The 13,757-nt window shown below is 41.5% G+C and overlaps 1 protein-coding gene across 1 annotated transcript in view; it reads left to right on the top strand.

The window, feature by feature from the left end:
• Positions 1 to 13,757, top strand: part of GPR158 (G protein-coupled receptor 158) — a 337,238-nt gene that overhangs the window by 186,641 nt on the left and 136,840 nt on the right. Inside the window, 1 exon segment of the mRNA XM_004588529.3 lies at positions 10,546 to 10,769. Coding sequence (XP_004588586.3) covers positions 10,546 to 10,769 — 224 coding nt within the window.

The following is a 13,757-nucleotide window of genomic DNA, read 5'->3' as shown; positions in this document are numbered from 1 at the left end:
AGCAAATGCTAAAACCTTTGCCCAGAACAGTTTGTCCTCCATTGTTGGCCTTTGGATGTTCTGGTAGATATTGTGGCTTGGTCCATCCCACATCCAATTCTTGGGTATGGCTGCAGATGCTACAGCCTGGACCAGCCTGGCCTGTTCCCAACCTCAGCACCCATGAGTGTTGGTGAGTTCCATGATCATGCCTAGCTTGGCCGATTACCACTCTCAGCCCTTGAGCAAACCAGCTGGTATGGTTGTTCCACAGGGGTGAATACACAAATCCCTCACAGATTTTGCTCCTAGACTCAGTTCTCTTGGATGCTGATTAGTGTTATGGTCTAGCCTAACATGGTTCACACTCTGCCCCAACAGTTACTAGTGGGTAACATGATAAAGCCCTGCCAGGTAGGCCCCTCAGCCATGGCTTTCAGGTGTGCCAGTAGGCGGTGGTTGATACAAACAATTCCAGCTCAGATCTCCTACATGAGTGGGTGTATTGGTTTGGACTAAAAAGGTCCTCCAGTTTCCTTCCTCTAAACCATATGGTCTCAACCTCCTCATTTACCTGTAAGTGTAGTAGCCTGATTGGTGAAAGTCCCCAGAAGTCCCTGCTTACCTGTCCTGTTCTCCCTCAGCAGTCCTCGCTCCCACACATCTCCAAACCTGCTTCTCTGAGCAATCCACAGCCCCTCATACTTGCTAATGTCCAGATCACCATGCCCAGTCCTCTGGCAGTGTGTCGTGCCAGCCTGGGGCCCTGCCTGCTTGCCCAGGGTCTACACGCACTTGCCTGTGGGTCTCCAGACCCTGTCTGCTGACATGCTGTCATCTTCCCCTCAAATATCTTTAAAAAAATAACCAACTAAGCCAGCACATTGTTATAGTTAACACGAATTTCGCATTAACCAGACCTAAGCTGTTTACCAGCTATTAGTTGTTTTTCTTCCAGCAGTGTAACACTTGCTAGGTACAATGCAACTTAGTTGCCTACAGAGCTGAGGAGGAAATTCCTAAAGAAAATGTTTGCTATGATGTCACTTTACAACTTGCCATTTGTAAATAATTCTTGTGATACTATTGAATGCAAATAAAAGGTAGAAGTTATTTGGTATCAAGTTTCCTTTGATTAATGAATACTAAAATATTGACCAATCATCCATCATCCATCCAACCATGTAGAATGGATTATGATTATGCTGCATTCAGTTTTCAGCCTTGTACCTAGCTACTATTATTTCAGTAGAGGTAATGCCTGTTATCTATTTTTTCAATCCCACCCAAGGAAAATAATGGAGTGTATGTGCTTTTTCTGTTATATACCATGCACTCATGATTGGATTTCATGGATTGGTCTATTAAGTCTTCAATAATTTTGATCTAGGTGGGAAAATATAATTACTAAAAGATTGTGTTATGCTTTGAGAGTTCACACTTTATTTGGATGTGGCGTTTATTTGCATGTAACTCTAGTGGGAAGCAGGGGAGAATAACACAGGCAAGTGGAGTCCCAAGGCTTTGGGGCCTTGGGAAGAGGGCGGAATGCACATAGAATGAATGTGGCAAGGTTTCTGTGTCACTGTGGACTCTAGGGATGGGTTGATGAAAAGAATGGGGCTGGCAGAGTGCACTGAAATGCAGTCTTGGTAAGAGTCAACATCTCAGCAGACCGCTTAAGACTCATGTGTTTCTGAACTGTGTCTCCTGCCTTCTGCTTCAGATGTTGAATTTTGTTAATTAACTGTCTCCCCAGTAGATCAAAACAGGGGTGTGAGAGAAACACAACCATGTAGAAAAGGTCAAATTAAGCAGAGAGAAATTAACTGAAACACATGCATCCATACACCTTTGTATCGTGCTGAGATCTGCTGCCCCAATTTGTCTTGGGCATAATGTGTTTTGAGAAAGGAAACAGAGAACCTGTATTTGTTTAATTAATCATCTAAACCTCACATATAAGTTTATAAGGTAATATATAGAAGAAACAATTTATTTTCACTTAATCTAAGATGTATCTGTGCAGAGGAAGCAAATGTAATTTTCTTTTTTTCTTAAAAAGAGATTTATTTTACTTTTATTTGAAAGGCAGATTTATACAAACAGAAGGAGAAACACAGAGAATCTTCCATCTGCTGATGCACTTCTCAAATGGGCTCAATGGTTGGAGCTGAGCCAGTCCAAAACCTGGATCCAGGGGTCCCAAGTCTCCTTCAGTTCTTCCACATCAGTGCAGGGTCTCAAGGAATTTAGCCAGTTCTTGCTGCCCTCATAGCAAGGAGCTGGATCAGAAGTGGAGCAGCCAGGACATAGACCCGTGCCCACATGGGATGCTGGAGCCACATGTAGAGGCTTGGCCTATCATACCACCATGCCAGCCACAAGATAAGTGATTTTCAATCCACACGTTTAGAATGTTGCAGAATGGCCACGGGTCTTTGACATAATTCTGCAAGCATCCATCTCATTTAATTTGGCAACATCTGAGAAGCCAAACTCTTTAGACTTTGTTTTTTGTTTGCTTGCTTGCTAATCTGAAATTGAGGTTATTCATTGGGCCTGCTGGATTTTAAAGTCTCATTTATCTATTTGAAAAGCACAGTTATAGAAACAGAGATACAGAGAGTCTTCCATCCACTGGTTCACTTCCCAAATGGCAACAAACATGGCGAGACCAGGACACAGGCAGGAAACAGACTACATCCAGGTCTCCCACATGCGCGGCAGGGATCTAAGTACTTGGGGCATCTTCTGCTGCTTTCCCAGGTGCATTATCAGGAAACTGTGTTGGAAATGGAGCATCCAGGACAGAAATGGCTACCCATAACGGATGCCTGTATTGCAGGTGGTGGCTTAACCCATTGTGCCACAAGGTATTCTATAACAACTGAGTTATAACCTACCATATGAAGAATAAACTGTGCAGTAATTTACCTGAGAGTAATTTCATTCTCTGTGTAATCTTCAACAGATTGGGATGTCATACTATTAGAAAAAAGAATTACTACATCCAAGAATAAACCACTTCTACCATCTGAATTGCTCTGTGACTACACAGAAAAATAACTTAGCAATGTACATAGAGTTATCTTGGTGACCTACCAGGTCCCAAGCTTGTTCATTTCTTAATGCCCATTGTGCAGGTATCTTGTTGATCAAATTTGGGAAACTTCATTCAAATTGCAATAGAAATGTCAGCATGGATAGTCGACTTCAGAACCTGGAGGCTCTGATACATGCCTCTTAGGCCTTACATCACATACTCTTGATGCACCTGGGATTGTAGCTGTAGTGTGTGTTCGAAAGTTATTGTTTTTTGGCATTCCATCAGCATCCCACATCAAGGGACCACAGAATTTCTTTCCTTTTCTGTCTCGGAGTTTCCTCAGCCCATGCCCGGATTTGTGAGGACATTTAAGTCTCCTGGAGTAGTCATCAGCAATGGGGTTGGTAATTGTAGCAAAATGTTCCTCTTTTTTCCCATCCTTTGGGGACACAAGTGTGAGGGAGAATGGGGTACAGTTCTTGGGGTGAGCTCTGGAAGGCTGAGTGGCCTTTGCCCACCTCTGATATCTAACTCAGAGTCCACTCTCATTGCCTCTTCTTTGCTCTTTCTCTATTTCTGTCAGATGGCCCATTCTTGTCTTTTGGGATCACTTCTCAAAAAATCCATGTCCAAGTCTATCTTAAGCTATGCTTTCAGGAGACCATGACCTAGATAACAACTTTTATTTATGACATTTTTAACATTTAAAGCAACCTGCACTTAGAGTTAGAAAAAAATGTCTTCTTCTGTTAACACTGTGTTTTCAGTCAGAGAGAGGAGTAATTCCATGCCTCTCTTTTTTTATTTTTAAAATCTTTTTATTTATTTATTATTATTATTATCATTTTATGATACAGTTCCATAGGTTCCTGAGATTTCCCTTAGGGTGAGTGACAGTTCTGGATGATAAAGTGTTTTGCTGGGTATTAACGCTAGAGAATACTCTAGGTGTCTTCTATGTCCTTACTCAACTTCTTAGTGGTCTCATACAGTCAGGCTTTAAAAATCATCTAAATACCTGCATGCTTCAAACGTATATCTTCAGGTCAATCCTTTCTACCAGACACCAGACTTACAAATCAAGACACCTTCTTGACATCTATTGATTCTTTAGCGGACATGGAACTGTACCTACATTGAAGATATCTGATCTGTTTTCTTTATATTAACAAAAATTTAAGAAAAAAAATCAAATTCAAGATATTTTCTGAACCTTCTCCACACACAATCTCCTCCATCTTAGTTGACGCTGACTTCATGTTTTCACTTATTCTAGCCAAACCCCATTTGGAGTCATCTTTGCCTCTTGTCTTTCTCTGTAATGCTATAGGTAAGTCCTCCAAAATCCTGTGGATTCCACCTTTTCAAGCTTTCCATATCCGGCCACATTCTGCTGTGGCTCTGTGTCTCAGCCACTGACAAAGCACCTGCTCTGATACTCAAGAATCTACCTACTTCTACCCTTGCCTTGCACAGTACACTCTTGGTGTATCCAAAGCTGTCATTTAAAAACACAAAGACATTTCAACCTACTTCCAAGCTTAAATTTCCACTAGAACTCTCTGCTTTTTACTGAGGGCAGAGTCCAGTTCCTATAATTGTCTGGGCTGGGTACTTCTCTGGCCTTGTTTTCTTCCATACTGCCTCAGGTTCATTGTCATCTTGTCCCATTGACCTCTTGGCACTTCCTCATGTTTGCCAGGTGGGCCTCCACCTTGACACTCTTGTCCTCCACTTGAAATTATCTTTATTCACAAGGTAGAATGGCTACCTGCCTTCCTCCCTTCAAATCTTTGCTCCAATGCCGCATTTAGAATGAATTCTACACAGGTCATTTTATGCAAAATTGCATCTCCAGCTTTAGCATATTAAATACTTCTGACTTTCACATGTATTTGGAGGGAGGAAACAATTCTTGTTTTTAATATATGAAGCCTTTTTTTTAACTTGCTACATTGACTAACCTAACTCGTGTTCGGTTTTGTCCGCTAACTTCCTGAGAAGGTATTGTTTCATTTTGTTTTCCAATTTACCCCACTGAAACTATGACTGGAATGTAATTTGACACTAACAAAAATGGTTGCTGAGTGGACTAAAAACTGGTTTCTGTGGAATGTTTTACACCTGACAATACTGTCCTCCTAGGTCTTTCACTCTCATGCCTGATTCTACAGGTGCTCTGAAGTGCCATACTGAAATATACACTGAACATCAGAACAGTTACAGATAAGGGAATTTGGAGCAAAAGTAAAAAATAATGGTCATGCAGAAAAGGGATAAAGTGAGATCTTTCAGACTTAATAGAAATTGGCCATAGATTTGGTTCTGAGCAGAAAGATAGGATTGCTTTACAATGATGAAAAAATTTTCAAAGCTAAAGGACTTATCCCATATTATTGGGATGTGAACAAAACTGTATGCCATGGCTGAATCCTACAAAGCCCTACAGACTTAAATATGCAGCTCAGCTAACATACTGGAAGAATGATAAGCCTTTGCAGACACTGGTGTAGTTCTGAGGTTCATTTATAATGAAAGCAAATAGGACACACTGTTTGGTTTTAATGCAGGTAGAAGCTTCTTAAGCCAATGAGAAAATATCAGCCTGTTCAGCGGAGGCAGAAAAAGCAAAAGCTACACTCAGAAGACGAATTTTCAGAGCAAAAGATACATTCCATGGAGACTTTTTGTTAAAAAGAAGTTTAACTTTTGCTGTGATTACCTCATTGGTCTTGCTGTTTATGGTGCTTTTAGTGAATGTGTTTGGAGTCACTGTCTTGTCGTTAATTAAAGCCATCATGCTTCAACATATTCCTCATGGGTTGCCTTTTAATTGTTTCTGGTGGGAAGGTAAGCTCAATCCCTTTTGTCCTATGTTTCTCAGAAAAAAATCCTAACTTCTATTTTCTGGTCTGAATCTTAGAACTCAATCTTTGTCATCACCTAGTCTCCAATTCCCTGATTACTCTACAGGTCCTGACACTTTGGTCACCCTTCTCAGATCTTTTGAGTCCTTGGCCGTTCTCTTTCTCTTGTTCAACTACTGTCTCTGACCTCACTTTATCTCAGTCGTATTCACGAGTCAGCACAACTCCAGAGGTCATTTTTCCCAACTTTTGGCCTATAAGTCCTGCTGATGTTCAAGTCTGTGTCTGCATTAGACACCCGGTTTCAACATCTTCTGTTCCCTGTGGCCTGCATCTTACCCTGGGAATTGCTGTGACTGTTTTGTGAAGGAATTTGAAGGGCTCTGCATGAATGTGCTTGATTGGTGCCTGAACTGGTCCATCTTTCCATTATTTTCTTTTATGTTCTGCTATGGGACCCCTCTGAAGGCGTGGTGCACAAGTCAGCAAACTGTTCTGACCTCAACAGTGCCTGCTGGTTTCCTCACTGATGTTGCTTGTGGTTCTTCTGTTACCCTTGGCCATTGCTTTTCTCTTCATTCAGGTTTTGTCTTCAAGCAGTCATCCACAGGTTCATGGGCAGACTTTAGTGCTTTCATTCAGTACCTAGCTCCCTGTTTGCTCTCGATCAGGATGATGGCTGGGCATCTGTGTCAGTCCCTCCAGAGAGCCTCAACCTTGGGCTCCTATGCAGTAGTTCTGCCTTGGCCTCCGCACCCAGCACTGCCCCAACTGCCCTTCTCTGTGATGCTCCTGGGTTGAGGCTGTACTTTTGTCTTGCTCTCTCTCTCTCTCCCTCTCTCTCTCTCTCTCTCTTGCTTGTGGTTCCAGCAATGCCTGCGACCAGGGAAGCTACTACTATGTCTTTAAACTCTGTTACTCTCTGATTTTTGCTTGCTCTGCCCTGTGCTCTCTGATTTTTCTCTTGCTCTGCCCTAATTAATGATTGGGTAACTATTACTCCTGAAGACAAATGATGTACTTTGGGTCCTCTATAAGAGGAGAGACTTCTCAAGACAGCAGCCAGGGAAAGCTCCCTTTTTGGAGGTTCCCTGAACTTCAAAGCAAGTCCTTTTATTTGCGGCTTCCTAGTGGCAGGAACCCATGCTGTGCGACTGGGACTTCCATTGTGGCACTGGGCATAATGCAGGTTGCTGGGCCCCTGTGGCTGCAGATGTTGGGGCAGGTATCAAAACGGTTTGTAGCACTGGAAAGCTGCATGCCCAACTGCAGCAATGTTACTCTTCCTGGCCCTATTTGGATCTGCTCCCACTCTGTATGTGTCCACTTATAAGCCCTCAGTTGCTTGCTGGTTCTGTCCCACTGCACCAGGAATGCTTCTAGCAGAGCTTGTCTGGGCAGTCTTCACTCTCCTCTGCCTCGTTGCACCTGCTTGCAGGCGCTGGGATCTGGCACAGCAGAGTTCTCATGTCCACTCACGTGTTCGTGTTTGGTTTCTGCCTCCCGCTTAGAGTGGTTCCAGATCCTGTCTCTGCACACCTCGGTTCCCCTGTCCTCTTCTCCAGTGTTTGTGGTATCTTTCAGGGGATTTAAAGTGTGGACCTCTTGGGTAAGTGAGGATCCTGCTTACTGCTTTCCTCCTTGGAGTCCCTCCCTTGGCTCACAGGCTCTCCAGTGGTTCACTTCCCAGTGGTGTGGCTGTACTCTCTTGGCAGTGCTCGGCAACCTGTAGAATTTTACTCTGCTTCACCCCGCTTCACACAGGTGGGGGAAGACACTTTGTACCTGTGGCTTTTAGCCATACAGGGTCTCTCTGGGGTGTTTTCAAGGGAGCCCAACTGGTCAGTTTCCTTTTGTGTCAGCCTTAAATTTACAAGTCCACTATCTGCTGGCTGGGTTGATTTTCCAGTGTGTAACTCCCCTTCACCAACCCTCATTTCTGGCTGTGGGCAACAACTTAGGGTTGATTTCTGCAACTTTTCCCCATCCACGCAGTTGCACCTTCTTTCCACAGGCCACATGCAAGATCCACTTGGCTAAAATAGTAATATTCCTTATCCACCCCTGTTCAGCACCTGATTTCTCCAGCTGCTCTCTCTCCACTCATCATTACACCTTCTTCCCTGGTCCACCACCTTATTTTTTCCTGTTTTTTTGTTTTGTTTTGTTTTTGTTTGTTTGTTTGTTTTCAAGATTTATTTATTTTATTGAAAGTCAAAATTAGAGAGAGAAGGAAAGACAGAAAGAGAGAGGAGGGGAGAGAGAGATGCTCCATCCAACTCCCCAAGTGGCTGTTATGGCCAGAGCTGGGTGAATCTGAAGCTGGGAACTAAGGAACTTCCTCCAGGTTCCCCAGTGGGTTTAGGGTCCCAAGGCTTAGGTCCATCCTCTGCTACTTTCCCAGACCATGAATGGGGAGCTGGAGCTGAAGTGGAGCAGCTGAGACTCAAGCTGGCACAGGTAAAGAATTAGCCTGTTATGCCACTGCACCAGCCCCTAAAGCTAATTTAAGTTTTAAAGTTGAGGAGCTGGTGTGATGGCTCAGTTGTTTAATATTCTGCCTGCAAGTGCTGATATCCCATATGTTCACTGGTTCATGTCCTAGCTGCTCTACTTCTGATTCAGTTCTCTGCTTATGGCCTAGGAAAGCAATGAAAGATGGCCAAAAGCCTTGGAACTCTGTGTCCACAAGGCACACCTGGAAGAAGATTATGGCTTCTGGTTTTGGACTGGCTCAGCTTTGGTCATTGTGGTCATTTGGGGAGTGAACCAGTGGGTGGAAGATGTTTCTGTCTCTCCTTTTCTCTGTAAATCTTCCTTTCCAATAAAAACTAATAAATCTTTCTGAAAAATTTGACAATTGAGACAGCGTAATTTAAAATCAAAGGGAGGATCAGTAGCAACCATCAGTGACCAGGCTGGAAAAATGGGAAATGGCATGCTAGCCTGTAAATGTGGATTGCACTGTGGGGAAGAAATGCACCATCATTAGGCAATTGCACACTGAACAACTGTTGTGTAAGTGCCTGTTTATGCCATTTAGACCTAATGAACTTGGTCGATGAGTTCCCTGCTGAATAAAAGAGCAATCAAAAGCTCATTTTGGATTCTGTGCCATCTAGGTCAAGAAGTTCCAGAAGTGATGGGAATATTGACTTGGTGCCTGGAAAACGTCAACTATCTTTTCCCTGATTCTGTTTTGTTCTTGAATAAATACTTAACGCATATGATTTGTGCTTTAGGGAGTTTCATCTACTGGTGAGTGGTAGGTGATTGTATGCGAGACTTGGAAAGCTATTCCCTGGCCCTTAACAAGTTTTATTTCTGTTCTTGCTGATTTTCTTCAATTACTCTGAATGACAATTTTACAGTTAAAGGCATAAAAATAATTTGTTTGAATTCAGAAGTCAAGTATCTTTCTCAAAGGTTGACAAGGATCTTTACTAAGTATGAAACAGGGTAAAGAAGTGAAGATGTGCTTCACCTCTGTTCTTGATCTTACCTGCAGCACGGCTCTAATTGACATGTGTTCTTCCGCCCTCTCTCCAGGCGTTTTTTTTAAAGACTCAAGACTTTAAAATTTGTGTGTGTTTATGGGACACTGTTATATTTTACCACATGTATGCATTGTGAAATGTTGTGAGGGTAAATATGTTCATCCTTATAACCATTTAGTATTTATTGTGTAAACATAAAAAACCTCTATTTTCTAGTTTTTTGCAGAGGAAATAGGCAGTAAATTAGCATTATCTGTCTTCACTATACTGTGCAACAGACTCACAAAACTCTATTCTGTTCTACTACAGTGTGGTACCTGTGAATCAATCTGTCCCCAGGCCTTTCTCCCCACATCCCTCACAAGTCTCTGATAACCACAATTATTAATTTATGTGAGGTCACCTATTTTCAATAAACTCCATGAATGAGTGAGATCACATGGTACTTGTCTCTCTGTACTTAGCTTATATCACTTGACGTAATAACGTCCAATTCTATCATTGTTACAAATAACAACTTGCATCATTCTTGGCTAGATAATATTCTGTTGTGTGATACTACCACATTTTTTAATCCATTCCTCAGTTGGTATAGATTTAGGTGTTCTCTTTTCCAAGCTTTCTTGAGTAGCACTATAGTGAACATGGTAGTGTAGCGTGTCTTAAAAAATGTGTTTTATTGCTTGTGCATATTTACACAAAAGAGGGATTATAGATCATATGAAAATCCTATTTTTAGGTTTTTTTTTAGGAGAGTCCAGTTTTTCACAATGGCTGTACTGATTTGTACTCCTACCAACAGTATGCCAGGGTTCTCTTTTTTTCTGTATTCTTACCAACCCTTTTTGTTTTCCTTGTGATAATAGCCAGTCATACTGAGTGGTTTTGAGTGATATTGATCATTATTTACATGTACTTGTTGATAATTTGTGTTTCTGCCTTTGAGAAATACCTATTTATATCTATTGCCCAGTTTTTAATTGGACTTTTTTGTCTAGCTTGCTTTTTGCTACTGAGTTGAGCGCGTTATATACTCTGCATATCAACTCCTTGTTAGATGCATTGCTTGTATTGCAAGTATTTCCTGTCATTTGTCAATTGCTGCTTCACTTTGTCGACTGATTGACACTGTGGTCTTCTTTGGAACTTGCAGGACGGGGCCCAGATTACCATTTTTCTGGAAGCGCAAAGGATGGAACAGAAGAGGCCCATGTCTGCCTGCCCTGCAGGGAGGGCTGCCCCTACTGTGCTGATGACAGCCCGTGCTTTGTCCAGGAGGATAAATATTTGCGGCTGGCAATCATCTCCTTCCAAGCCCTGTGCATGCTGCTTGACTTCGTGAGCATGCTGGTGGTCTACCACTTTCGCCAAGCAAAGGTAAACCCAGGTACCCTGGCCATAATCTTCCTCTTCATTGTTGAGTTGCCTTTTCTCCTTTGAAGCAAATTTTGAAAAATTCTAAATTTTTCAAAACCCAGTTGCTGCTCTGTTCCTCATAAGAGTTTCTATAATATGTTTGGACTTGAGCATTAAAGTCAAATGCTTTGGTCTTGCAGGAAAAACAGAAATCAATCCTATGATACTTTATTTAACATTTTCTTCTACAAAATGCTCTTCCCTGTTTTTCCTGTAGCTCAAGCTTCTCATTGCTCTGAAGGACTTCTGCTTGCATCATTTATTTGGTCTTTTGGGCAACTTCTTCTGACAACATCCAATGTGTTGTTAACTTTCTCAGGTCTAGAAAGATGGCTGCATCAGGCATATGCTGTTTGTATTTCTCTTGTCATATCTGAGGATGATACATGACAACTGTTTCTGAGCATGTGCTTTGAAGTGTGTCCATCCCTGGCCTTGTTATGACTTGCGTTACTATCCCACAGTACTGTGGATACGGGAAGACCTTTCCTGGTTTTGGAGAGAATCTGTGCCTTGGTTCTGTTGTGAGAATTAAGAGTGGTCTGCTTCCTCAGTCGGATGTGGAAAGAACACCCGTATGTTCAGGCCAGAGCTCTTGGGAAAGCTTTCTGCAGCAGTCTCCTGTTTCATTAGATGCAATCGGTGCTGTATTGGAATGTGGGGTTCTGCTGCTTATTTTGGGGAAAGTTATTTATGGCATTGGAAAAGACAATGAAGCCCAGAACTTCAACTATTTCTAAATTCAAATGACCGCTTCAAGTTGGCTTATTTTTGCAGCTTGGTTTCGATTACAGAGCTTGTTGAAAACAAATTAGAAATTAAAAGGGGGAAGCCATTCTCTTTGAATACTCACTCTTATGAAGCCTCCAGTTAACATTATTTTAATGCCTCTATTGACAATCTAGAAACATATACCCATTATGTTAATGTTATGATTTTCCTCTCTATTGCCAATAGTTTCATTAACAGAAGGGCTCAGGATAGATTAAAACCAACCTATGATTCAGCAAGAAGATGCACACAGACAGATTGCTCTGCATTTAACTAACCCTTTTCCTTCTTTTGCAGCACATTATGTGTTAACTGTGTGTATGATAAAATAGTAGACAAGTGGTATTAGAAAAGACATAGCCACTGTTACCTAGATAAAATGAATTGTTTTTGAAAAGCATTTGAATGTCAGAAGGGATAAAACTGAAGGAATTGAAAACCACTCTAAAATCTCTCTTGTGTGATATAATTCATTTATACAATTGGTAACACATAGTTTTGTGAATTTTAATTGACTTTAATTGTTAATGATTGCTGTGCTGAATGAGTCAGTGATACCAAATGTTACACTGGAGATTAAGAAAACTGAGACAGTTCTGGCTGGATGAGGTCTCAGTTTATTGTAATGTTATTAACAATTACCAGAGCTGCTAACCTTCTAAGTTCCTCAGAACTTTCCCATGAAAATAAGAATAACAATCTTTACATGTCATTTGGTGAAATTCCTTTAAGTATAAACAAGTTGAAATAAATTAGGCATTGTCCAATTTTAAGATGTTTATTTTTTGAGGCCCAGCACTTTAGTCTAGTGGCTAAAGTCCTTGCCTTGCATATGCCCGGATCCCATATGGGCACAGGTTCATATCCCAGCTGCTCCACTGAAACTGCAACACTTAAACTGGGCCATAACCCGGTGTGGAAGACCCAGAATCTTCATGATCTTGGGTTAGACAATGGTTTCCTAGATGTGATATCAAAGAAATAATGACAAAGAATGAATAAATTGAACTTCCAACAGCTTTTGTGCATCAAAGGATTCCATTAAGAATGTAAAAAAAAAAAAAACATAGAATGAGGGTATATGTTTTTTTTCTTTTTTTTAATTAATTTTATTATTTTTTCCCCATTAATTACAATGTATTACGTGACACAATTTCATAGGTACTGGGATTCTCCCCCCTTACCCCAAACCCTCCCCGCCCCCTGGTGGATTCCTCCATCCTGTTGCATAGCCACAGCTCAAGTTGCTCTGGGATTCCCTCATTGCAAGCATGAGGGTATATGTTTTTAAAACTTGTATATGAGGAAAGAATAGTGTCCAAAATATATACAGAACACTTCTAACTCAACAATAAAAAGGAAAAACTGATTTTTAAAAGTGGGCAAAAGATCTAAATAAAAATTGCAACAAAGAAGATATGTAAATGAACCAGTACATATTTGCAAAGATGCTAAACAATAGTCATGAGAGGAAAATGTAAATATAGCTGAAACACCCACTAGCCTAACTAAAAATAAAAAGCATAGACAAGAACAGGAATTGGGGATGTCGAGCGATTGAAAACTCTCACCCATTGCTGTTAGAAACGTGAAATGGTACTTTGGATGACACATGGGCAGGTGGTCCTTTAAAAAGTGAAAGATACCATCATCATTGAGCAGTTCCACTCTTCCTAAATGCCAAGAAGAATTGAAAGCTCTCTACACAAAAAATGTGTGCATCCAAGTGTTCCAACCAGCACCAGTCACAGTAGGCAATTCGTGAAAGCAGCAGTGAGTGTTGTGGCTCAGTGGGACAAGCTGTTGTTTGTGATACCCACACTCCACACCCTGTGGGGGAGTGCTGGCTTGAGTCCTGATGACTGCACTTCCAATCATGTTCCTTATTGATGGCTGTAATATTTAGGACCCTGATCCCTAACTGGGAGACCAGAATGCCAGAATGGGATTCCTGGCTTCTGGCTTTTGTCTGGCCCTCCTCTGGATTTTGGAGTCATTTGGGTAGTGAAACAGCAAATAGAAGATATTTCTTTCTCTCTCTCTCTCTCTCTCTCTCTCTCTCTCTCTCTCTCTCTCTCTCTCTCTCTCTCTCTCCTCCTCCTCCTCCTCTCCCTTTTAAATAAATATATGTTTTTAAAATCTGACTTTGAAAAATGTGAAATCACCTCAAATACCCAC

This window comes from Ochotona princeps, chromosome 10 (assembly GCF_030435755.1).
Source record: "Ochotona princeps isolate mOchPri1 chromosome 10, mOchPri1.hap1, whole genome shotgun sequence".
Taxonomy (NCBI): Eukaryota; Metazoa; Chordata; class Mammalia; order Lagomorpha; family Ochotonidae; genus Ochotona; species Ochotona princeps.
Note: the sequence above shows the minus strand (reverse complement) of the source record. Positions and strands in the feature narration are given on the sequence as shown.